This window comes from Odontesthes bonariensis, chromosome 1 (assembly GCF_027942865.1).
Source record: "Odontesthes bonariensis isolate fOdoBon6 chromosome 1, fOdoBon6.hap1, whole genome shotgun sequence".
NCBI classification, from domain to species: domain Eukaryota; kingdom Metazoa; phylum Chordata; class Actinopteri; order Atheriniformes; family Atherinopsidae; genus Odontesthes; species Odontesthes bonariensis.
This window is the reverse complement of record NC_134506.1, coordinates 37,385,263-37,412,009: the sequence shown is the minus strand read 5'-3', so window position 1 is coordinate 37,412,009 and position 26,747 is coordinate 37,385,263. Positions and strand designations below refer to the sequence as shown.

The window sequence follows — 26,747 nt, the reverse complement described above, 5'->3', positions numbered from 1 at the left end:
TAACAGAAAAAGACCAGCCATGATGGGATAATTGCTACTGTATGTTTTCTTTGATATATTTCATGTATAAAAGTATTGGACCAGTATGACTCAGAAATCATCCTCTGAGCATATCTACAAGGAACTTAATGACATCATCTACGAAAACTGGATTTCGTGTAGCGTTTCATATAACCGAACAGTTTGCGTCACAAATTTTGCAGAAAGAATTTATTTTAAAACTCTCTTGGGCCCATCCTTCATCTTTAGGAATCACAGATCTGAGTTAAGGGTGTAAATGTTTTACTCCCCAGCAAATACACAGGCATAAACGTTTATCTCACATATGTGTCGTATAAACCCAAAGTACAACTCAGAGGAAGAAGCGATTCTGATCCCAAACACATCAGCACTACAGTAGAGCTTTAATTCATACTGTACATACAAAACAGAAAATCTTCAGGAGTTACAAGTATTAAAATAGGTTTGCATTTCTATATTTCAATGTTTACAGTGTCACCCTTTGAAGACAGGAATTAAATGACATCAGAAGTTACAATTACAGTATATACAGTACAATTAACCGTGATACCTACAGCTTTAACATGTACAGAAAAAAAAAACTTTAAGAGCCAAAAACTGATTTTTCTCGAGTTGATTAGCGTACAGCACACTGTGACATGATAGTTTAAGTTTCATCATAATCCCCCTGTCAGCGAGCACGATATTCAACTAAGGTTAGGTGTAAAAGTCACTTTCATTGTACAGAGGCTACTTTTAGACCAGCTGGTTAGTGTTAAGCTAGAGATAACCTGCGAGCATCAAACCAAAAACTGAGGACAAACCTCACGTTTTCATTGCAAACGGATACAAAAGACTTTCAAACAGACGAAAAAATAATAATAATTATCGGTGGAAACTAAGAATCCTGTGTGCAGTCTCATATTTAACAGCTTCTTTCGACAAAATAGAAATACATTATTGAAGGTCAATGAGGTTGTAAGACAAAAACAGACTGAATTCAGTTTTGGGAAGAAAGGCAAAAGGCTTGATAAGTAGTCAGAAAATGCCAGAACACAACAGACTTGTGTCATTATGTTCTTCTGCTGCATTAAAATGACTCCAGGGTACAATTTGCACTCTTTATTGCACTTTCAGGTTACTGATATTTGGTCTAGGTTTTTTTTTTTTTCCCAAGCGACTTTAATATTAGCAATGCAAAATGACACATCATCTTAAAGGTGGGAATGAACCCCAGGCAGCTGTTCAACTGCACCTGCATCCAGTGGATGGAAAACTGTCATCTTTTAACAGGCGTGAAGGTTACAACTGAAGGGAGAAAAACTCTGGGAGCCAATTCTGTGATGATTCTACAGCCTCATTTCACTGGCGATTCAGTAAAGAGGAAAAGATGGCATCCAATTGTTTGGATCAGCACAGCCATTAATTGCTGGATCTTGGAGAGTTTTACGCATCGTGATGTGCAACGGGCATATTAATAATAGAGTAAAAAGGTGTTCACACAGCTAAATCGAAGTTTCTGATGCACCAGGCGGAAGCAGTGAATTATGCGTCACTTAATTACTAGAACAAAACATAATCAATTGTATAAATCATAGATGAGCTAAAGGGCAAAAACAAACGTGGGACTTATTTCAATACATCATCCTACCATAGTTCAATTTATTTATTTTAAATCAGACATTTTAATTTGTCGCTTTTGGAAAAGCACAGGTTCAAATCCATTCTGGACAATTCTCAACACATTTTCCCACTTTTACTTAGTCAAATTTTCCCTGTGAAGCCTCGCGTTTATTAAAAATTTGAGCTCATTTGTGATTAACACGCAAATTCTAACATGTTGTTGGATCGTGTAAAGAAAACCGGATCAGCTCAGTTTAGTTTGCATCAGACATGACATTCAAAAATGAGTTAAAAAAAGAATAAATCCATAAATCCAATCCATTAAGTCCAATTTGGCTCAAATGGAACTGGAACAGCACTTTTGCCTGTTTGTTAGTTGTGTGACTTTGCATTTCGAAGCTCCGGTGGGGAATAAATGTCACATTTGAGCTATGACATGAGAAGTGTTCAACTGTAAGTTAAAAACTACAAAATTATCTCTGGAAATGTTCTACCTACCATGTAAATGTCCGATTTTACCTGCTGCCTCTTACCAAAAGTCAAAATGAAACCATTTGTGTTTGGTCACAGAAGTCTAATGTTGATGCAAAATGGCTACACCAACAACGTGTGAAATTACCATCATTTCAAAGTAGACTGCAATAATATATCAGCCATTTTTTCAGCCCTCTTGACTCAGTGAAGGGGAAGCCAGAGAGAGTAAACAAATAGAAAATTTACTCTGAGACAACCCAATCATCCTAACCTACTGCAAGGGACAATGAACGGAAAACAAAGCATGATGAATATAATCTTAAGGATCTCTGCAGTTACGAAGTTCAGTAAGACTTAAATTCTAATACTTTTCCTTTCCTGCTCACCTCTTCTCCCTGATGAAATAGATTTTGGTACACTTTTTGTGAGGTTGTCTAAAATCTGACCAGTTAAAGCTGCTAATGTTGAATATGCGCAAAAGAAAGACTATAACAGACCTTTAATTCAAGTTAGTTCTCAGACTAGATGGTGATCTTTTGTCTCAATATTAAGCTTTACAATATTTGATCAAAAATAAAATGGCTGCGAAATTCTCTATTTTGGTGAAATTGAATGTGTTCGTGCGTTCGGTGTTAGAAAGAAACCACAAATTAAAAATAAGAAAAGTACTTCTTTTTTTGTTTGTTTTGCAATGAAAAGAGTTAAAAGTACATGTCACATACATAATGACAAATGAAACAATCAGGTATTTTGGTTATTTGTGAGTACAACTCTGTCAGAATGGGGTCTCATTCATTTGAAGGAAGAGGTCACAGCGTTAGTATTTTGAGTTCCTTTTCAAGCCATATCCCTATCTTTCCATGAAATCTTATACCACATTAGCATCACCTATTTCAAGGTACCAGTGCACAGAGTAAAAAAACGGATGTCACATCACAGTTTTCTGTAAATGACCGCACAGTCAACCAGTTACCTGCAGAGTTTTACCATCATGTGCATTAGGATGTGATTGTACATTCCCATGGATACTTTTCATGTCTACGCTCTATACATTTGTGTGAAAATAAATAATACATTTTACACCATAGTTAATGGGCGTCTATAAATGACCAAAAAGGTCCCTTGTGCACTTGGAAGAAAGCTAAAGTATTATAACAGAAATTAAAGAAGCTTCTACTTTCTAGAAGGTGACTTCACATTACTTTACCTGAGCAACTACCCCAACCTTTTGACTTCTGTAATAACTCCAAAGGGAACACAAATTATTTGTTGCCAAATCACAATGCACAACAGCCTGCCACTTTAACCAAATATTAATCAAGTGAACAGCAGACCCATATGTGCTCAAGCCCAACTCTGTATCCGTCACTTTTCAGCTGAATACGAGACTGTAATCCTGCTGTTTGAGACAGTCACAGCCAAACCCTGCTCAGTGCTTCCTGATTCTCTTTAGTAGAAAAGAACAGAACGGCACTAGAAACTGACATCGCTTTCAACTAATATCAAATCAGAGAGATAATTGTCTGAAAAGCCAAATGTTGGAACTTAACCACAATCATGTCAGAATCTACAGAAAAGAAACCAAAAAACAAAAGGATCAGGGAAAACTTGGTGTTCATCTTTCTCCAAATGAACACAAATCCATTTAACAGTCTGTAAGAGAGCAAAGGGGCAATGATGCTCTCCTCCCTCAAGAATAATCTCAACGCAATAACCAATCCTTGACCAGAACGGCAGAAAGGAGTCAGTGATCTTGCTGGGTGCCATGCCTGTCTCAGGGTTCATAAAGCCACGGAGTGCGACATCGAGGCTGCAGTCACTCATTAACATCCCAGATTTCAGAGAGCAGTGGGGGAAGCTTCTTGTCCTGGAGGCGCAGGGCAAAAACCTGCTCCGAGTGGACACTACTTAATGTGCGAAGGCTCACCAGTTTCATCAGCATCCGAGGGAACATCAAGTGATCCTGGGAAAACATGGACAAAAAAATGTAAACAACACGGTCAGCAGAGACGACTTTTAACTCAGTGGTTACAAAGTGTCCATATGAGCAACTAAAATATTTAACCGAAACAATTTCTTAGGTTTTAAACTGCTTTTCTAAAGAAGTACTTCAGTTTTAATGGGTTAACTGCAACTTTGTTTCAGATTATGTCAAAAAGTAAGAAGTGGCTTACATTAATTAGCTGCAGAGTTTCTCTGAATGGAAACATCCAGCTCCCAACAACAACACTAGTCTCAACAAAATAGTGTAACCTCAGCTTTGACCCAATGTGCTTGTTGTGATGATGACAAACAGGTTATATTGACATACTGTCGGTGAAAAGACTAGAGGTTATGTAAAGCAGCAGTACTTACATTTGGTCTCTTTATCATGATGTAAGAGCGCAGTGCGTCCACGTAAGGCTGCTGCAGCCTCTCGACCAGATCGTGATCCTGCACATTTGGCCGATCTACAGAGTTTGCATTAAAAAAAAATGTATAAAATATAGGCAAGTTAAATCTCTCTTGAGTCAGGGACTTATCTTAAGATATGACGTATGTTTTATCAAAATGCAAAGTTTAAACAATCCATTTGATGATTTAAAAAGGGAAGCATTAGTTCACTGCAGGCTGTGTTGTTTACAGAGTCTGACCTGCAGAAAAGATGTTGATAGCAATGAGCAGAGCATATTCAGCCTCGTCGAGGTGCAGGTCATTCATTCCTTTTGAAAACTCAAAGATGGGGTTTATGAACTCAAACTGAAGCCCTGGGGGGGGGCACATAGACACAAAGGGGAAAAAAAACACTTTAAAGAGGGAAATATGGTGCAAATACACACTGAGGGCTTCAGCAGAGGGCATGTCACTGTTGGAAAGTTTCAACGTAATTCCGCTCAGATGAGACATCTTTTTTAAAGATTTGACAGCAAAAAGAGCAAGTGCACCTGCTTTGGCGAAATCCTCCTTATTATAGCTGAAGTCCTTTAGAAATGTAATGCTATCGATGGCAGGGTTGTACCGCCGTGATGTCTCGAGCAGCATAATCTGAGGAAGGCAAACGTCAGTGAGTGAAATACTGGAACAGAGCCAAAGTAAAACAAACATCAATGCTTTAAGTTTTCAGAACAAATAAAAAAAAATTGTGAATTACCAACTTATGTTGTACATTACACACGGATCTTTGAAGAGACAGTGCTATGCAACAATCAACCAAAGCCAATGTCCTGTTAAAAACCTGCGAATAAAGCCCAATTCGCACGGGATAAGTATTACCTATGGACCCCCCGTAATTCGGAATAATTGCGGAGAATGTCTGAGTTCTTAGTCCTGTGGGAATGCGCCATGTCCGCGATTTGTGGGGTAATAATTCCGCCGCGAATTACCTACTGTATTTCGGCGAAACACAGACGTCCTGTGGTAATTTAAGTCCCGTCTGAACGCACACCTGTGTGTTCAACCTATGTGTACAACCAGGTACAACGGGGCAAAACAGGAAGTTACGACAATTACGGAATATCCGCTCATGATGTCTGTGATTTCAGTAAATTACAGACTTTTGCTTGTCCCGTCCGATGCGCCACAAAAAATTACAGAAGTGCGGGGGTAGTTGCAAATTACCAGTGATCCATAGGTAATACTTATCCCGTGCGAATTGGGCTTTAGCCGTAAGTTTAAAACATACGGCTTAGGCTGCAAAGACACACAAAGATTTAGTGTAGGCAGTTTGTTTATGCAGAATTGTATGTTGGTTATAATTATGAGCCTTGACGATAAAGAAAACAAGATAATTGGCCTTAAACAAATATTGTGCCATGTTCCATTACATAACACTACTCCCATTTCGTCTTCTGTGATAAAACAGCACTCCCCTTTCACTGTGGCACACTTTAAGGCCCAAACTGACTCTGCCCTTATTTGTGGATGTATAGTTCAGTTTGAACCCAAATGCCAGACAGAGGTTTATAACAAGTTGCTTAAAAAGGATATAAAAGTCAGAACAACCTACAGAAACATTCACATAAGTCCCCAGATTGAGGACCGTTACGCCCCATATCTTCAGTGCAGGTCAGAGAAGGTGCAGGAGTAGCCCTGAGTCTCCTGTCAGCACCAGCAGACCCCCACAGGTTTGGGAGGCAGACTTTATGATCACAATGTTACTCCTGTTTCCCTCCACTGACGCACTACTTTTCAGTTGTACTTCATCTTATTTAAAGTTCAAGAAAAGCTGATGTTAAAAAGTCAAATTTCATTTTAAAAGATCAAAGAATTAATGTTGTTTTGAAAGTCACCGATTAATTGTGTTAAATAATCGTGAATGTTATATTGACCAAAATAATCATCATTATAATCTTAGCTATAATTGATCCATCCATCCATTATCTTCCGCTTATCAGAGGTCGGAGTCTCTGAGGCAACAGGTTCGGCAGGGAAACCCAGACATCCTGCTCTGCAGCGACACTCTCCAGCTCCTCCTGGGGGACCTCGAGGCGTTCCCAGGCCTGAGGGGACATGAAATCCCTTCAGCGTGTTCTGGGTCTGCCCCGGGGCCTCCTCCCAGTTGGATGTGCCTGAAAAGCCTCCAAAGAGAGCCCAGAGAGCCAAGCCACTCTCCGAAGGAAAATTAATTTGGCCACTTGTATCCGCAACCTCATATTGTTGGTCACTACCCAGATCTCGAGAATAAGCTAGACCAGTAAATCGAAAGCTACCTCTCCCAGCTCAGATCCCTCTTCACCACAATGAAAACCATCACCACTATGTCTGAACAGGCCAAATACAAATTAAAAGATGAATAGAAGTTGTTTTTTTTATCATTTATTGGCCAATTAACCTAGATTTGAATCAACTAAATAGATAACAACCGTTAAATTGAAAAGAATAAAATAGATTAATCATTAAAAACCTCACAAAAAGCTTCATGATAACTGATCAACAACAAACCTCAATGGTAGATGTTTTCAACAGAGCAATCTGATCTTCTCTCGTGAGTTCGAGGAAACCAGGAAGCTGCTTAGCAAAATCCACAATCTCTTGAACAGACATGATTGCCAGCTCGGTGAAGTGGGCGAAGCGCTGCTGACGCACTTCTCGATTCTGCAAATCCTGACTCTGCGGCCAGGGCTGTAATTAATCAACAGTAGTTAGGTACATTCTATTAAAAACCATTCAAAAAGAACATCAGTATTTGAGGACATACTTCTGTTACGCTACGTTTTTCTTTTGAACAACTATTTACCGTCACTTTAGGCCGGTCGAGGAAAGACCTTTTGTTGCATTGCTTCTGCATGGCCACCAGCTTCTCAATCATCTCCTGCTGCTGTGGATCGAGTGAGGCTGCTTCCTGTGGAGGGGTGGGTGTGACCACTGTGGATGTGCGGGCCGTTTCCTCTTCCTGCTTCTTCATCTTTTTCAGTCGGATTTGTTCCTCAGAAAGCACGCCTACAGGTCAAACAAGATTTACATTTAGGTTAAAGCTCGATCTCCAGGTCAAAGGAAGGTAGACACAAATGCAGTGAATCTAAGTTTTCTTCATCATTTAGCACCCAGACACTTACACTGCTCCAGCATGCCTGCCTCCCGACACTTACGCAGGCGGCACTGCTGGCACTTGCGGCGCATGTACATGTCCATTTCACAGCGGCCATTGTTCTTGCACGAGTACTGGGCACTTTTAATGACGCTCCGGCGAAAGAATCCCTTGCATCCCTCACAACTCAACACGTTGTAGTGGAAACCAGAGGCCTTGTCGCCACATACGCTGCACACCTCATTTCCCAGCATCTTCGGGGCAGGCCCCTTCTTTCTTTTCACTGGCTGCCCATCTACACACACATTTAAAAAGGAACAATAAACCTTAACAACCATTCCATTCGTAAAGACGGTTATATGAAACAGCAAAATGGTTACAGACATTTCCACAGTACAGTTTGTCTAACCTCATTTGAATGAGGAAAAGATTAATAGCTCCAAGCATTCTGCAGAACCAGAGGCATTTTTCCAAGTGGGGTTTAATCATTTTGCTGGCACCTGCATTAGACGCTACGTACTTTGTGTAAAGTTTATGCATCTTATTTTTTTTACTATGAAGTACAAGTGGTGCCAGATGACCAAGCAGTTTTCATCGATGAACACGAGGAGAACGTACAACTGTGGACAATTTGGCCTTTTTGCTGGACATTTAAGGTGACGTTCACATATGCTCTTCACAGCGGGGGATTTTGTGCTGAAGAGGCACTCTCACAGCTGTATGTGGAGGAGGGGGTACAGCGTCAGGCAGGCAGGACATGATGCAAAAAGTATGTTTTGGAAATAACTAGCCAGGCTTACACTGCACTTATAGATAGATAGATAATTATTGACCCGTATTTGCAAGATGTGAATAATAACGGGTGAATAGAATCAGTAAAAATAAAAATTAAATTTCTGTTACTGTACAAAGAGGTTTAGACAGTCTTTTGAAGAGGGTTTTGCCTCTTTTAACAAAGACTTGATGCACAGTAAGATGAATGAAAACAACTTTGTGAATCCCATCGGACCAAGCAAAGACTAAAATGGCGTGACTCACCAGCTGTTTCTGGTCCGAGCCATCAGACTACTAACTCATGTGGCTGTCTGGCATCTTCCCAGATATGATATAAGATCCCAGATCCTCCCAGGGATTAAAGCAATTCCTGAAGAAAAGCTCTCTGTTTTTTGGTGGCTTTTCAAACGATCACTTCAGACTTGCTTTACTAGTGAACGCAAACCTGGCTAATATGTTCTGTTGGAGCACATCAAGGGAGTGGATGACTCCACAAGGTGGCCCATCTTTATGTTGACGTCAACACCACGTGTGTTGGAATGTGTCCACAAGTGGAAACCAGCACACAGGCCAGCGGAGAGAAGTCTGAGACATTTACACTAGCAGAGTGAATGCTCCAAAATATTAGCTTTTCCATTCACACACATCTCATCTGGCGATCTGTAGGATATGTTATTAGGGAGCTTCACAAAAAGTCTGGAACAAGAGCTGAAGACTTTAGCACATGTACATGTGAAGATCCCCTGGAATGAGTGAACAGAGCAGGAAACTGTAGGTGTGTGGGCTGGTGGTTAATGCTTGACGCTTTTTAATGCTGTATTTGCTCTATACTGTTTGGTTGATACTGAAAATAAATCCCAATGCACGTAGTGTTGACAGCAACACCACGTGTGCAGTGACAGTCCCTCGTAATAGCACTAGGTGTCCTTGTCTACCCTCTACTTTTGTTTTGCTGGTATTGAGTGGACTGAGCTACATCTAGAGTGCTTCTCATGAAACTACAGAGAAAGAGAAATCCAAAAAAGAGACAAGAGGATGGATGGGACAAAACAAAGCCTGAGCTAAAGTAATGAAAAGCCGTTTTTGGCCCAGTGTGCTCTGCGTATTCAAACTCCCCCTTTCTGCAGTTTGGGCCCTCTCAGTGGGAACTTCCACTCTCCCGGGGCAGACTCACAAACAACATGCTTATTCTTTTTTGCGCTTTGCCACACAAATACTTTCAGTTACACAACTTGACATGCTGAATCTCACACATTTAACGGTTTCTGTAAATAATCCACATTTCTTGTTGTTTGTGATTTCTGAACCAGGCTTTTACGACCTAAAAAACGGTCAATGCTGCTGACAAGGAGGGGAGCTTCCATCGCCATCTTAGAACAGCTCAAAACAAAACGCAGCGATTTCCAAAGCAGTCGTTTTTGGATCGTATCCTGCCTCTTTTTGTGCTTAATCTGAGTGTTTCTAGTTGTGAGAGCGCTTCTCACAGCGAGAATCTCCTGCTGTGGGGAAAGTCCAGACATTATCTGGCGTTTGAGTAAACCTGATAGGGATCTGCTGAGATTACGAGCAGGATTAGCAGGGAAAAAAATAACTAAACTGGTTTGTCAGGTCTGAAGAGGTTGTCACACCAGTTGTATTATAAACCACCTCGTAACTGACACGGGCTCAAATTCAGCCTGGTTAGCTTTTTCACTTTCAGAGCAGCTGTGAATACGTTCTCTACGTCAACATTTCCAAAACCGGCTCACTGTTTCTTAAGAGGAATATGTCAGCATTATTTTTGACTAGGCAACATACAGTATGCTGCATCCTATTCAGAGGAAACATTTACAAAAGTTTACATTTATATTGACTACTGCGGCTTTGAAAGAAGTTTTTTTCTCTCACCTGTGCTGGCAGATGCTTCACCTGCAGCTGGATCCAGCTTAATGTCATTCAGCTCTACTGGCAGAGGACTGCTCATCTCAGTCAGTGAAGGGCCATTATGAGGGGGGACGGGGAAGTCATCTGGCTGGGAGAGGTCGGTCAGTGACAGCAGGTCGTCTGGCTTCATTGTGGCACCACCACTGCTTTCCTCAACCATGCAGTCCAGCTGCAGCTCAGAGGTCCCGTCAAACACCTTTCTCTCATCTAACAGAGGAGAAACAATCGCACTCAAAACAATGACCTATTGTTGAACAGTTTCCACTCATCTTTATCTGTTGTGACAGGTGTCCAAAAAAACAAAAGGATACAATATAACACAAAAATTAAGATGCAAACACTATTTTTTATAAATAGAAAATTTCTGCTTAAACTGCTTATATGTGAGAGGCTTGTAATTACATAGATACTACATATAGATCCAATTCAGAAAAGGTCTTCAGATGAAAACCACACGATAATCTAATTTAATCAGAAATCAAGACATTCCTTTTAGGAAGCCAATTTATAAGAAAAAAAAAACCAAACACAACACAAACACTGTTATACAAAATAAAGACAATTCCGTATTCTTACTCCTAAAATATGTAAACTTTGTGGCAATATTGAAATGTATTTCAGGAATAATATTCTCTTTTAGTCCGATCTCTCTTTCCGATTGAGATTTAGGATTCGAGAGTTTTCAAGATTTTTATTGTCAGCCCAGCCATATGCAAGTACACAGAGGGCTGAAATAGCGTTCTCTGAAGCAACTGGTTTACATTTAGTAACACCGCACAGGTGAAATGATTGTGATGTGAAAAAGGCTTTTCTTCTTACCATGACCAACATCCGGGATATCAGTCACAGACAGCGTGGACATCTTCTGCACAGCAGCTTGTCATTACGAAATCAACGTGTACCTGTGCAATAAAAATAGCAAATATGTTCAGTTTAACGGGCAGTTTTAAAGGTAATTAGGGGGGAAAAAAAGAAAAAAAAACATTCAAGCAGAAGAATAACTCCAGTTTGTTTTTGTTTCATCTTCGAGGAAATCCACCTCTGTTCGACGTCCCTTTGATTGCACAGGAATTCTGTTTATGGAAAGTTCTGTAGATTTTCGCAGGTACGGGCATCTAAATGTAAGATCCTGTTACACCACCGTCGCTAATCTCAGAAGAATGTCCATCTCTTTTATACTGTATGCTTCTGAGTTATGTATGTGCTATGGGATAAAGGATTTTCAAAAAAGAGATTAACACAAATGCAACGCTGACAGTTTCGTGTGACATACAACTTCTGCCAAAAACTGTGGAATCGCAACTGTTGGAGGATGTTCATTCAGTTTTTTGCAGTTTCTTTTAGATTAAGTAAAGAGAGGAAAATAGAATCACCTTTTAATTCACATTCCTGAAACAAATACCTGCACAAGACTAAACGTGCAAATTAATCTGCAGTTAAAAGTGTGCTTAACAAGTTGTTGCACCTGACTGACAGGAAAGCAGGCAGCAAGAGCGGTCTGTGCAAACAATGGAGAGGATCATAAAACTTCTTCTAGAAGGATAATCAACTGGGAGTGAGGCAAAATACGTTGGTTGTTTGCATACAGCTGTGTCTAACAGTTGGAGCAAGTAAAAACAAAAATGGGAAGGTTGTAAAAGGGAAACATACAGGTCAACCAAGAAAGATGATGTCAAAGCATCAGGACAGAAAACTCAATATGCCTGAAAACAGAAAATACACAACAACAGTCCATGTGCGTGACCAAGCTGTAAGAAACTGGCTGAAGGAGGAAAAAGCCAAAAGTAAGCCATCACCAACTCCTGAACAGGATAAAAACAGGTTACAGTGGGCTGAAGAGGAGCAGGCATGGACGGTGGATGATTGAATGAAAGTGATGTTCAGAGATGGATCACCAGTCTGCATTTGACAAGGAGATGATTCTAAATATGGCTGAAATTTAAACGAATGAATACCTGAAGAGAAGAAGCACATTTCTGCCATCATTGATAATATGGAGTTGATGTCAAGAAGTATCAACTCAGTGACACGGCCGGTGGTTATCAAACCAATTGAAAATCTATGACGGAAATTGGAAAAAACATAAAAGATCTATGACAAGACTTCATTCTGCAAAGCTGACCGGTCAACTGCTGTACAGGAAAGCTGGAACCTGAGCGATAAGTTTCATCTTTTTATGAGTGGAGTCCATGCCTGAAAGAATTCAAGCTGTCAAAAAGGTCACAGGAGGAGCAAAGCAGTACTGACTGTGATCTTGTTGATGATTCTGTCATTTTTTCCACATGACTGGATGATTCCAAAGTTTTTTTTTCCTTTTTCTTCATCACATGTTTCTCTTTTAGGTAAGAGGCAGAATTTTCAGCTATCAAATAACACAGATGTGTTGCGTCATATCCGTGTTTTGTTTATGTTTTTACAAAATGAAAAAAGGCTGAATCCCCTCCAGGTGCAATGAACAGGTGGTAATCTTTTACAACAGTGCGATAAACTGGGATGTGGACTTAAAACTGCTGACATTTGTGGGAGCCCAACAAATTCTGATCAAACTCAAAATATGGACGTGGTTAAATTGCATCAATGACAGGGCCAACATTATGATCTTACACAGCATAATGCAGTTCTTGGAAAGATTTCAAACATAAAAAGTACTGATATGAGCTCAGGTGCCGCTTACACTAATGTGTGTACAACAAAGCCAACTGGATGTAAAAGCAGAATTGAAAGTGTGTCATGTGCCACATTTCAGGAAACTGATTCAGCAGACACACAAGCAGGATTTTTGTCTATTCTTAACCAGCCAGTAGGAGAGAAAACCCAATTTTGGAAACAAAGGCTGTGTAACAAAAGCTAAACTAAAATATATAAAGAACATATGATGTGCAAAACAGTATTGACTTTATGTTCCTTTTATCACATCCACTTCAAGAGAGATGAATCATTTAATCATTTTTGTGAAAAAGGGTTAAAGAATGAAGTCTGTGATCATTTCAGCGGCTGTATAGCTACGTTAATGAGTTTTAGATGTTTAGTTGATCTCCTTCAGAATATAAATATTGTGGAACGTATACAACTGCGCAACAGTGAAATAAATACACTACAATTAAGCTACTTTTTCACTCCTATTAAAAATAATTCAATGCGCTCACTGGCTGAATTATAAACCATGAAGGGTCCAACCCAATCGATTAGTTTAAAGTTTAAACAGTAGAGAATTAACTTGTCAAATTTCTTTCATCTCATGGTAGATGACATCATCCTGTTTATCAATATTGATATAATAATAATGAAATCAGCCCACCTGGTTACTTTTGTTTTACTTCTTCGTTTTTAATCCTCTCTTCATCAATGAGTAAAGATTGTACAATGATTCTCAACTTGAAAGTGACAAGGCCACCAATAACAGAAAATAACAAATTAACCGAAAAGAAAATGAATTCATTTGAAATGACATAACTGTGGTCTGATTATTTTCATTAGAAATGAAAAGGAAAGGCTTTCATGAAACTAACCCCAACCTGTGAACACCTGCTATGCTGGTGATGACAGCTACTTGCCGAGCTGCACTGATAGGACTCCAAACGCCACAGTCGATGAGTAAAGAAGTTACTTTTCCAAACAGTCAAAGATAAACACTTTCACACATGACATAATAACAAAACTAACACTTTCTTTATCACAAAGGTGAACTTCTTAACATTGGCAGTTGATCAACACGGCTTAAAAAATTGGCAATGGCCCGTAAGATTACAGTCAAGGCATCTGATGATTTTCATTTGAAAACCTTTTTTACTCTTGATAACATCAGCTGATGCCTAAATTAATCTGCAACAGCGACTATGTGACAGGTACGGTGCCGGACTGACCTTACCTCTGAAGGTGATGTCTTATTTATCGCCTATCCATCTTGCCCATGTGAGTCCGCAACCTCAGTCTGTCGATATCTCCGTGCTGATGGGAGGACTAGCTTGCCTGACGGGCCTCACAGGCGCCAAAACCTCTGTGACTTATTGTGCAGAGGTTTTAATGACTTGATATCTTGAGGAGAGTAAGTAGGAAAGAAGTCCCTTTCTGCAATGCCCTATGGGAGACTGGAGGGAAAACAGAGGGGGAGGGAGGAGGCAGGGTGAAAAAGGGAACACCAAAGGTTACTATTGGTCATTTGCATCGCTCTTCGATCTCAGAAGCATTGTGGTGGCTCTAGTCTTTTTCCGCTTTGAGGACTTGGGCAGCCCCATTTTATTCAAACAGCCTTGTACCAGACACCAAAGGATGTGCGAACCTTTCCTCCACTTTATCTAAAACTTAAAAATATAACCCACAATGTGGCTCACTACGATACCCAATTTGAAACTGCTCAAAGCCTTGAGACTGAATGAATTACCTGAAAGAGAAAGACTAACACGGTATTACTGAAATTCAGAACATATTGAGAAACCCAAAAATCAATATGTAAAACATCCTGTCAGAAGAGCCAAGCTAAAGTCTCAGTCTGATTTCTGATCATTCAAAAGTAGATCAAAACAGGCTCTTATCCGTTTTACAGACAGCAAGCATAGATATCAAAGATATCATGTTTTATTGACTGAATTCACTTTCTTTGGTTGTAAAACATTTCTTCTTTGCTTGTGACCCTGTGTCATCCCCACCCTGGTTTCATTGTTAAAGTCCAACGTCCTCTGCATCTTATCAGTAAGTCACCTTTGTCCGTGTGCATGTTTTCAAGGACGGCTGGAAATTAAAGTACCCACAAAATCAATAAAGCAAAATGAACATCTTTTGTTGACCTCATGTTATCACCTAATCTTACCCTACGTGTCATGCACAGATATTTGGTAACCGCAAAAGTAAATATTCATAATTTTGTCATTTTTAACTTCAATTGTCGATCAAACGCAAAGAATAAGTGTTATCTTACATGGCAGCTAGTCAATCAGTGTTCCCTGTGTACAATATCACAATTAAATTTTCGGTTCACAGCACGTTAATCAGCAACAATTTAAATAAATGTTGATTAAGTTCATTTTAGGTGCAACTCAGAATATCTTCTCTTTGGTTTTGGACAACTGATTGGTCCAAATAAACTATTTTCATGAGTAAAGTTGGCCATTTGGAAATTACAGTCAGTGTCAGCAACCATGGAGATGACTTTCAGTGATGGTGTGAAGACCGTGTTCAAAAATATCCTCAGAGTAACAAAAAAAAAAACAATCATCAGCAGGACTCAGTGGGAAATGTTGCTTTCTATAAATCTCAGAGTAACAACGGATGTAACTCTCACTACAGAAGCAAAAATGAAATGACTGTATTCAGCAACAACTTGTGTGTGAAAGGAAGGAGTCGGTGCTTTCAGGGAATCAGTCTCCACAATGAATCTATGTTCTCATGAACACGCTCGCAGAAGAAGAAGAAGTAATTAACTCGGTGCTTGTGGATCCACCCTGATGCTTTCACTTCTTCTGACTAGAGATCCACTCTCAGGTTTACACCGAAGCCGTGCGGGGAATTAAGTCAGGTCATCAATTCAGTAGAAATGAGAAGGAAGTAAGACAACCTGCAGGTGAAACCGACATCACGTCTGCACATAACCTGACACGGGACTTAACCCGCCTCGCCAGCTTTTACTCTTATTCATTGTTGGGGGGAGTTCGCCCATCCTTTCTATAAGAAATCTTTAGTTCTGTGAGATTAATGGAACATTAACCGTTTGCTTCTCTTTTGACATCTATACACAGATCTTTACTTTCTTTTAAGTAGGGACTGTGACAGCCGTGGCCAAAAACTCAGCTCTCAAAGTAGTCCACTCACCTTTTTTGGTTCATCATACTGTTGTAGGAGCCAACCTCTTTTCATATCCACATTTCTATTTGTACCGTGCGATGTTTACACCCAAAATTTACAAATATTTATTTCAAACCCATTCCTCCGCTGCTTCTACTGCTGCAAAAGTGTGACAAGACCAACTCCATATCCCACGCAGAACTTATCTTATCAATATGTAATTTTTTTAAAAACTTCGAACAAAAAAACATTTGAGTTACATCCGTGATCGGAGATGATCAAATTCCCCAAATTCTTATGAAAGATGTGGCACTGCCAAACAATTCTGGTTGGAGTAAAGACACTGTAAAATAAAACAGTGACTTTCATGTAATCGTTTCAAATACGATTCAGGCCAATAACCGCATCAGTAAACACTCTGAATGTGGCAATCATTTTGTAGCATCCTTTAGTGCATTTCCAATTTTACTACTTAAAGGAGAACTCCGGGGCATTTGAAGCGCGTTTCCATTGCTTGAGGTTGTCAAATACTGACAATAGGACACAGAGAGGTGCAAATCTGCGCTCCCTGTGTGGAGATTGCGCTGTTCGGACACCCTGTCATGCGAGGCTAATACGTGGTGGCTAAGGGGCAAGAGCTAAACCTTCCATGTAAAACAACAACTTGCACACTGCAGAAACGTCACACCACTTTATAAACCATCCGACAATAAAGTCACAAGCCTTACCATCAAAACCATATGCATGGTTCTCACATTACTGGCATGGGGACGTTACAAAACAACTTTATAAACAGCATGTAACTCACCGGCTGGTTGTATGCTCGCGCATGTGAAAGCCCAAAAGAGTCGATGGACGATAATCCCATATACAAAACAATTATATTCTCTAGAAAAACTGCGTTCAAGTATTTAAAACATTACAACAATACATGCCCAGTAATATTGTTGTAATGTTTTAAATACTTGAACGCAGTTTTTCTAGAGAAGATAATTGTTTTGTATATGGGATTATCGTCCATTGACTCTTTTGGGCTTTCACATGCGCGAGCATACAACCAGCCGGTGAGTTACATGCTGTTTATAAAGTTGTTTTGTAACGTCCCCATGCCAGTAATGTGAGAACCATGCATATGGTTTTGATGGTAAGGCTTGTGACTTTATTGTCGGATGGTTTATAAAGTGGTGTGACGTTTCTGCAGTGTGCAAGTTGTTGTTTTACGTGGAAGGTTTAGCTCTTGCCCCTTTGCCACCACGTATTTGGCTAGCATGACAGGGTGTCCGAACAGCGCGATCTCCACACAGGGAGCGCAGATTTGCACCTCTCTGTGTCCTATTGTCAGTATTTGACAACCTCAAGCAATGGAAACGCGCTTCAAATGCCCCGGAGTTCCCCTTTAAGTCATATCTTTCACCAGACTGACATTTTTTTACACCGTCTGCATAACATTAAGAATGCACAAGGTGAAATATCTACAAGGCACAAAGCTAACTACAGACATCAAAATCATGGTTTCTGATTATTGTGACAAGCATTGAGGCATCTGAACATTTATAAAACTTTGCATTCGCATCCCCTGGCCTTTATCACTATAGATTTTGAACAACTTGTAGCTTTTAAGGGCTAACTAAGGTCTGAGATATCAATGTTATTCTTTTATTTGCACTTCTAAAATGTCAGCAGAATGATTCATTTTGAGTTTTTCTATGTTTCATTTGTTTCAAGATCTGTTGCTTTTCCACTCATTTGACTGTTTACAGCTGCAGATTCTGACCAGGTCACCCCAAAGGTTTCCATGCCTCAGCATGTGGGTGGGGGAAATATCTGTAGGGGCTTTTAGCTCCAACCTTGTTCCTTGGTGATACCAACAATAACTTTTCACAAAACAGGAGGAGTGGGATCGAGCAGCCTGGCTGGCTTGTGTCAAATTAAACGGCTTTTTAGATACAAAAAAAAACTTAATTGTTCTGTGAAAATTGGCAATGATGTCATTGTTTAACATCCCACTTGATAACCAGTTGAAATGGCGAATGCCGATTAAAACACACGTCAGGAGATTTGCTGTAACAATGGTTGTGGTACATTTCGTGGTTATCCTGACTACAAACTCGCTGCTAAAACTAGCTAAGTTAGTTACTGTTGTTAGTGAACCCAGGTTATTCACATTTAACGTAATACGTTAACAAATACAACGAAGCTAACTGTAAACATTAGCAAGCTAAGATTAGCAACAGATAAGTGTGCCAAACCTTTAATCACTGGCCTGCAAAGAGTTTTAGTGATAAAATACAACAGGATGTCCAGGTGAGATTAGCTTCGTGGTCAATCCACACAAGGCCAATATCGTCAACGTTAGCATAACACCTCCGCACACGACACAAACTCCATATTAACAAGTTCAACTTAGCTAGCTTAGCTAACTTCAAGCTACGGGTTGCACAAACACATCTGGAAATAAAACAAAAAGCTAATTCATTACCTGCCGGAGACTGAACGCCTTTGTAGCAGCGTGTCAGTTAATTAGGAAAGACAACTCCCTCCGTGCGCGGTTCCTGACAGCGGCTTTGACAACCGAAGCTAACACGTTAGCTAGCTAGCCAGCGTAGTTACATCATGTGATTGAGCCCAGGGCAGCTCGAGCTGCGGCTGGCTGTCGCAGCAGGGGAAAAAAAAAAAGAGCCGCCTCAGCTGTCTTGCCCCGTGTTTTGTCTTACAGGCAGAAATAATTAGAAAGGTCGTTGTGAAATACTTAGGCAGGCGACTTTAGGTTGCAGTTACAACGCAAAACATTCAAAATACCAAAACAAAAAACTCATTGTATTTCGCCACTGTTGGATTAATTAGGGGATTGGTATAATAAAAAGCTATGACGGTTCACTTTTGATAAAGTACGCAGCTACCCAGACACTAAAAGTAGTCCAACTATTGGAATAATGTACAATGGCCCATTTATGAGCTCCCAACAAACTAATGCAGTTAAAACATTTAAACACAACGGTCCATGGTTTTATGAACAAGACACTATGGAAGTTGTGCCTTAATTGATCCATCCATTCATCTATTTTCCGATTCATTTTTCTTCTTTGGATGGTGGGAGGAAAGCCTGGAGGAAAGTACTTGGAGCATGCAAACTCCACACAAGAGGGTTTCAATTCCCTGGCTGGGATTCAAACCAGGAACTGTTGTGGTTTAAGGCAACAGTGCGAACCACCACACCAAAGTCAAACCTTTATCAAACCACAATTTAAGACTCTTAAAATCTAAAATCTATTTCTCAAGAGTGTCCTTGCCAAGACAGGCAGCAAGTCAGAGAAGCTACAACAATACACACACAACATTGCAATGTACTTTAACAATTTGCTCCATCTACCAGCAAGCAAGTGGCAGCCGGTTGGATACTTGACCACTTTTCTAGGCAGAATTTACAGAATCCAGTTAAAGTTCTCAGTTTCGCAGCACAGACTTGACCTCTGAACAGCGCCAAAGATATCAAACATTTTTAACAAGTATGAGGTCAGGAGGAAAGGCCATTCTTGTCTGCTTCATCTTTCCAAAAACAACTTTGATGTGTGTTTTGGGTCATCATTGTTTTCAAAACCGAACTTTTTAAGTTTCAACTGACGGTTTGAGGTTATTATGAGGAACGCGTAGATCTGTGTGCTAAAATCTGCATTGAAATCCTTGGCCTTTCCCACTGAACTCAGTGTTGGTCAACCCCATGAGTGCTGTTGTCCGAAAAAATAATCTTTTTTTGCTGGAAAAGACGAAAAGAAGGGCAACAGTTGACCTTTTCATTTTCACACAGTTCCTATTCCAACCTTGCATAGACACTAATAAGAAGTACAGCATTGCTAAATGTGGGAGACGTTTGTGGTTAGAATCTGTGTACTTTCTAGGAAGATGATGTCTCACAAACCATAACTCTATGGGTATCATTGTGCTATGTTTACAATTCTCCTGACAAGTTAAACATGGGGTAACAAAGTCCTATGACCTACAGTCATAAGTTCATGACTGTTTTTCGTGGTTTATCTAAAATTAAGGTTGAAATATCCTCAGTCATCTTTAGCAGTACTTCAACACCCTGCTCTATGAGAAACCTTATACCCACACACGTTCACATAGACTCACAATTGACTGGAAACATACTGTGTACCACGCTAACTAGTGGCAAGGCAAGGCAAGGCAATTTTATTTATAGAGCGCAATTCGTACACAAGGTAATTCAAAGTGCATAATGTGACATAGTGACATAATGATACAGTTGCTGGTATACTTCAATGTGGAGACATAAATCTTACTTAGTTTGATGTATGACATATTAAAAATATAATATAGAAGTAAGGAAGTGTTATTTGTTAAATGTAATTTAGTTTGTATCATTATATCAGACATATATAATTAGTGTTACAGTTTAGGCTACATGATCTTGATTTAAATAAATTATATATATATATACATTATTTGATTATGATATTATAAATGTATGATTTGTAGTAACCATTTAATGTATATTAAAAAAATATAAGAAGAAGAATCATTTTTGTTTTATTCATAGACATAATATATGTCTATGGTTTTATTTCTATCCTGAGTAATTATCAGACGCCGCTAGAGGGCAGACTCGTCCAAGACGAAACAGGGAGCAGAGGACATTTCACTTCCGCCAAAGAAGAAGACGAACGAAAACAATCGAAAGATTTCTCTGCTTTCTTTTTTAGCGCAACTTCTGCTTAATTTGGGTAATTATTGTGTAGTTTCCACTAAAGGGAAAACATGCCCGTAATTTGTGCGGCAACGGGGTGCAACAATAAGTTTGTTAAGGGATCGGAAATAAGATTTTACAGGTAAGTTTTCAAGGGTCGAGTGGAGGCTCGGAGGTTTTTGGACCCATTTAGCTTTTTGGTTATTTTTGATGAGGCATGTTTCAGTAATACAAGCTGTGTTTCTATCAGAGATAGATAACGTTAACATTAGTCCTTTTAACCACTTTAACCATATTTTACGATACAGTATGCAAGACAACATGCTAGTATTGGATTTCTTATGGCATTAATATCTGTCCGCACTTTTGAAACGAATATAAACAACACAAAAGATTGCTCTCAGCAAAACAAACAAAAAACTTTGCCTCTGCTGTTAAGAAGTTTCTAATCCAGTTTATTTTGTCTATAATATCCCCAGATTCCCTTAATATTACAACCCACGATAGAGAAAGTTGTGTGGCCGCGGATATTATCAACAGAAAGAAAATGTAATGATTTTGAATTTATTTAAAGCCTACGTATACTTATTGCGCAGTTGATGTTTTCAGTGTCGACAATATAAAATGTTATTATAAGATTATGTCAATGTAAGGACATGTACCATATACACACGCGGAAAGACTGAAAAGTGGTAATCTTAAAGCATCACTGCATCAAAACAAACTTGATTCTGTAGTGGAAACCATTTAATTTATGTCTTATACACATTGTTAGTGAACACAGTTCATTGCTTCATACAAATGCAAGTTAAGAAGCAGATAAACACTTAATTTAAGAAGGACTGAGGTTAAGTTGAAAACTGTGATGAATTAAAATAAAACATTTTTGGGGGTTAAATGAAAAAATGAACAAGAGGAACAGACCTGTGATGATTGCAAAGGTAAGAACATATAGCTACATTTTTCAAAGTAAGCTTGATTAATATTCTTTACCAAAGGAAATTTATAAGGGACAATTCCAATGACACAAACATTAAAACAAACAATTGTGAGTTGTGAAAATTACTGTGAACGTTAGCACAAAAATATCGGAAAATAAAAAAAACGAGGGTAACAAATAACAAACCTGCAGTTGTTTGCTCTTCCCCATCAAAACATGAAGGCTACTGATTTCTTATTTAGCATATTTCAACCTGAATATGTCCACCAAACAGAAAAGAATAAACCATTTACAGATTTGAATAGAAATCTAGCCAGGTCTAAAGGCAGCTGCAACAGTTTGACTTTATATATCTGACAAAGCATGATTTTTCTCCTCAGCTGGTAGTAAGAATTAAGACGAAAGTTAGCATCCTGCAGCCTCTTTTGAAACATGTCCTTCCTCTCCTGTTTGGCAGGTTCCCTCTTAGTAAGCCTCAACTGGCCAGCAAATGGGTGCAAAGCCTGGGGATGAAAAACTTTATCCCAACTGCCAACACGTGCCTCTGCTCAGACCACTTCAGGGCCGACTGCTTCAGGGACTATAACGGCAAGCAGTTTCTGAGAGAGGACGCAGTGCCCACCATATTCAATCAAGGACAAGAGACCTTAAAGGTGTGGGCTCATAACACTTTACTTTTGCTCTTTACCATCGTGTTTTATAGTCTGATCAAGCGATCCCGTTTCAATCCTACAGATTGAGCTGCGTAAAAGAGGTGTGATACCAAAAGAAACAAATGTGCCGAATCAGATGGGAACTCAAGCAGACAAAGACAGAGCACGGGAGGCTGCTCTGCGCAGAGACAAACGAGGAGGACTCAGGGTGAGTTTTTGTCACTCCGTACAAAATGTTTTTAACTTTTAAAGATACAGATATGAGAAAAGTTTATCAGGGATACCTTAGTTTGTCACAGTTTAAGAAAACTAAGTACATAAATGACATATTTCCTAATAGTATCTCTTTCTCAGTGACTTTAAATGTGAGCATCACAGATTTCAGTTAAAGCTACAACTCGCTGCTGGTTATATTCAATAATACAAACACAAAGAGGACTGTGTAGTGTCTCAAACGCTTCAACCAAAATCCGTATTTCAAATGTCTTTCATAAAGTAAGACGTTGTGATGTTGTTTCAGGGTGGACGAGGAGGTCGTGGAGGAAAACAGCTGTCTGATAGGTGAGACACAGTGTTTCTTTTTTTTTTTCATGTTGCCTCACCGTTTGCTACCCTTTATTTCTACTCTTCCAATGAATAGAGCAAACATCTCGTTACATCTTGTTGCAGATAAACAGTCTGTTCTGTTCCACTCCGTTACAAATGAGATTTGTACAGAGATGATGCCACCAAGTCTAAGTTGCTTCTTCTCTAATTTAACCACTTGTGGCGTTGTACTGCTGCTGGTGACATAACTCACATATCTGGGGTTATCAAATATTGTGTGTTCTTCTAAATTGGGAAATTTAATAATATATTTCCATATTTCTGTTACAGCAGCAATAAATCAGTAGGCACTCGGATTTTCCTTTTGGCTCTGCAGTGTTTTGAAAATCTTGAACAAGGTTTAATCATTGTTTCATATTGAAGTGGAAGAGCAAACTGTCCCCAGGTTTATCCTCTCCTCCCTGAATTCTTCATAAAATTAGTTATGTTCGTTAATGTAGATGTACGCAGATATGGTTCGTATTCGGCTGTGATCATTTCACTCTGTAATGATGGGAGACATACTTGAAAAAGTACTTATAGAAAGTATAATATCATTTTTTTCACAAGCTGACACTATGTACTGAGGTCTTGAGAGAGACAGTACAGCAGCTTTTATCATACATTATTTTACACCTCTATTCAAGTGGATAATTTTAGGGTGTAGAGTTACACACTTGACTCCACTCTCTTCTACAGGGTCTGCATCTCTTGAGGTCTGTAGCACTTGATAAACCCTTGGAGCATGTTATTACTGCATAAGAGAGGATACAGTAAATAACCTGAGCGCTCAGTTCACACCAATTAAAAAATGCAAATAGTTGCATTTTTCTTGTCTGCAGTTGGACGATGGACAGATGGAAAGCTACTGATCCCTCTTTTTGGCACAGTCTCGTTGCGAGTCACGTGTTGTTAAAACACTCAGTGCTGAACACAATGGCTGCTGCATACCACTCACATCTTGCATTATAATTCCTTTGTCATGTGTCGGCTTCAAACTCCCCTCCTTTCTCCGTGTTTTGTTTAGGTTTGTAGCAGCTAACATTAAGAATGTCGCTTGTTTAGGGAATATGTTACCAATGTTTGTTTTAGTAATGGCTGTTCTTGCGTTGTACTAAAGGTGCATTCAATGACGAATGGAAATCTGACTTTTTAACCTCTGACTGGAAGTAAAAAACATAAAGAGCTCCAATTAGAAATTAGATTTCCTTGTCAGGAAATAAGAAATTGAACAAAGTGCCGGTAGAGCATTATTAGCTCTTTATTTGAGAGCTAAACTATATAACTAATGGTGAGATTTGTTGTTAATGTCCAAGCAATCGTTTTAACTTCTCTCTTCTGAGGTACAGAAAATAATACATCATCTGAAGTTGAGGCTAGTTTGGAAAATGGGGGCTGGATAACCTCGTAAAGTGCCATGTTTCTGTAAATCTGAACAGCTCACTTTTCAGTTTTCAGTTCTGGTTGTCAGAGTTGTGTTTTTTTTCTGAGCTTCTGGGTTGGTGGTGACCTCAGACACCCAAATATATCCTCTCAAGCACAGAAATAAGTGATTTTTTTTTTTTTCCATAATGTGCCCCCTTCAAATCTTCCTCATGCAGGCAGAGTGTTGCAGCCAAAAGCCGAGTGTACGACAGCAAAGGCCGACTGCTCTCCAACGGAAAGGACTTGTGCGACTGCCTGGATGTGGACTGCATGGGCTGCTTCTACCCCTGCCCAGAGTGTGGATCACGCAAGTGCGGCGTCGAGTGCCGCTGTGACAGGAAGTGGCTGTACGAGCAGGTGGAGGTGGAAGGTGGAGAAATCATCCGGAACAAGTTTGTTGTATGATTACCATAGACTCCTTTTGATTGCTCAAACATATCGTCATGGGGGCTTCTGGAAACTACACTTCCCTTCTCCCTGACTTTCAATGTGGAACAGCCTGTTGGACCAGTCCAGACTGTGACACTTTATTCGTTCAACAATGCAACTGATATTTAAAGATTTGTTTTCCTGTTCCCAAATGTGTTAATAAACCTTTTTCTTAATTTTAGTCGTCTGCACTTTCTGGTATCCTGTGGCAACATCAGAGCTGGGAATTATTCAACCTCAAGTGTTGGACTGATTCAAGTGAAATCCCTAAATCAACACTGTCCCAGTGTTTTACAGACTTTGGTTGGTTATAGATTTTGATATTTACAAAAAAAAAAAAAAAAAAAGGTTTATTTAATGTCTATTCTATTTAATGTTTTATTTAATGTCTATTCGAATGACATAATGCAGAAAAAAAGCATAATTTTACATCTGAAATAAGCAGCTGCCGTGGAAGTATTAAAAAAAGTCAAATCTTTAGCTTCTTCCTTAATGAAAGCTGTTCAGTCTTCTTGCATAGTTTTGTTTAAACGTGACTGGATCCACATGCCTTCAGTTACACTCTCATCAATATTTATGTGATGATGTTTTACAGAACTTGTTCCTTTATAATGAATCCAACTTCCGTAAAACCGTTTTTTCTCGCTGTAGCTAAGCTCTGATTGCGTTTCTTTTAGGAATGCTCATCGCAGCCACGTCTGTTAAGCTAGAAAAGACAACAACATATAAAAACAAAATAAAGACCCCATTTAACAGAAATAACATTTAAGCCTGAAGTCTCCTCTGAATAGGGGAACACATACAACCGTATTGCATCAGGTCCTTGGGTTTTTGGGTTGACAAACAGTGGAGAGCCAAAACCGGTTCTCAAACAGTTTGTCTTTTTTTATTTGTAACATACAGTTTAGTGTTTTTGTGACATACTGACTGAGAATCCAACAAGGCAGACAACACTGAGTAGTACTCGAATTTAAAAAACAAGGTTTAAAGGGATAGTTCGCCTCTTTTCCCAAGATTTATTTTATATTATTTGCTTAGTTTTTGGTTGATAATTATCATTTTTGTTTAATTTGAGTTGTTTAGGATAAATTGGTTTGTAATTAGCAGTGTTCAGTTGTCGGTTCGTCAATCAGTGGGTGAACAGGTGAGGCAAGCAGAAGCAAGCCATGGGAATCAGAGCAGGAGAGGCAAGAAGGGATCTTGTAAAGCTTGTCATGTTCTGTTTTGCCTGCAAAGTCGGAATAAACCCACGATGAACTACATTTTGACGTTTTTGGACCTTCTTACTGCGTAAACCAGAAACCCACAGTGCGTCAAGTAACTATTTGAGTTCTGTTTAATTTTAGTTTGGTAACCTTTAAGACAAAAGTTTTTTTTTTTGTTTGTTTTTTTTTGTTTTTTTCATAGACAAATAGTCACTACATATCCCTTTAAGGTGCGAATGAAAGAATGCGTTATCTATAGACTACAGTTGTGGTTGAAAGTTTGTGAGCCCTTGAGATACATGTTTATTGTTTCGCTGATGATACTGGCCCAATATTACTTAATTGTGAATTTTAGTTAATTTGAGCTTCTTTTTTTTTTCTATTACAAAAAAAGTCCTCAACAGATTTGTGGAGGCGTATCATGGCACAAACACAAATTTCTAAGAACCTCAGAGAAAGAGTTCTAGATGTCCATCAGAACTGGAAAAGGTAATAAAACCATTTCTCAAGAGTCTAGACTCCACCACTCTAATGTCAAGCTGACTGTTTACGAGTGGAGAATACAAAACTACCGTCACCTCCCCAGGAATGGCCAACCAAGAAAAACACTATAGCAAGAGATGAAACAGTCCGGGAAGTCATTAAAGAAATGTTATCTCACCTGTGAAACATGGTGGTGGTAGAATCATTGCTTGGGCACGTAGTATGTGAAAGCACAACAATTCAG

The 26,747-nt window shown here is 39.3% G+C and overlaps 2 protein-coding genes across 3 annotated transcripts; one reads left to right on the top strand and one right to left on the bottom strand.

Annotated features, from left to right (window-relative positions):
- Positions 1–385: 385 nt before the first annotated feature.
- nr1h3 (nuclear receptor subfamily 1, group H, member 3) lies at positions 386–18,734 on the bottom strand. Of its 2 annotated transcripts, none has more exons than XM_075466395.1 (11): positions 18,558–18,734; positions 14,164–14,388; positions 11,120–11,202; positions 10,265–10,507; positions 7,632–7,898; positions 7,313–7,515; positions 7,018–7,197; positions 5,022–5,121; positions 4,731–4,844; positions 4,453–4,547; positions 386–4,060 (listed from the first exon to the last, which is right to left on the bottom strand). In XM_075466395.1, the coding sequence occupies exons 3-11, from the start codon at positions 11,160–11,162 to the stop codon at positions 3,914–3,916; spliced, it is 1,392 nt and encodes a 463-aa protein (XP_075322510.1). In that variant the 5' UTR covers positions 11,163–11,202; positions 14,164–14,388; positions 18,558–18,734; the 3' UTR covers positions 386–3,913. The 2 variants fall into 2 exon arrangements, with proteins under 2 accessions (XP_075322510.1, XP_075322500.1); XM_075466385.1 differs by having other exon boundaries at positions 14,169–14,388.
- A 1,989-nt stretch (positions 18,735–20,723) lies between these two features.
- arl14ep (ADP-ribosylation factor-like 14 effector protein) lies at positions 20,724–24,996 on the top strand. Its single transcript, XM_075472108.1, has 5 exons — positions 20,724–20,925; positions 22,181–22,376; positions 22,459–22,584; positions 22,897–22,937; positions 24,563–24,996. Exons 1-5 carry the CDS (start codon positions 20,855–20,857, stop codon positions 24,789–24,791), a joined length of 663 nt encoding a protein of 220 aa, XP_075328223.1. The 5' UTR covers positions 20,724–20,854; the 3' UTR covers positions 24,792–24,996.
- The last annotated feature ends 1,751 nt before the right edge of the window (positions 24,997–26,747 follow it).

Coding starts and splice junctions, on each gene's coding strand:
- nr1h3 (XM_075466395.1), bottom strand. CDS start 11,162: ATGTCCACGCTGTCTGTGACTGATATCCCGGATGTTGGTCATG. Junction 4,845..5,021: donor GGAGGATTTCGCCAAAGCAG/GTGCACTTGCTC, acceptor GCCCCCCCCCAG/GGCTTCAGTTTGAGTTCATA. Junction 4,548..4,730: donor TATCAACATCTTTTCTGCAG/GTCAGACTCTGT, acceptor CAAACTCTGTAG/ATCGGCCAAATGTGCAGGAT.
- arl14ep (XM_075472108.1), top strand. CDS start 20,855: ATGCCCGTAATTTGTGCGGCAACGGGGTGCAACAATAAGTTTGTTAAG. Junction 22,585..22,896: donor ACAAACGAGGAGGACTCAGG/GTGAGTTTTTGT, acceptor ATGTTGTTTCAG/GGTGGACGAGGAGGTCGTGG. Junction 22,938..24,562: donor GGAAAACAGCTGTCTGATAG/GTGAGACACAGT, acceptor TTCCTCATGCAG/GCAGAGTGTTGCAGCCAAAA.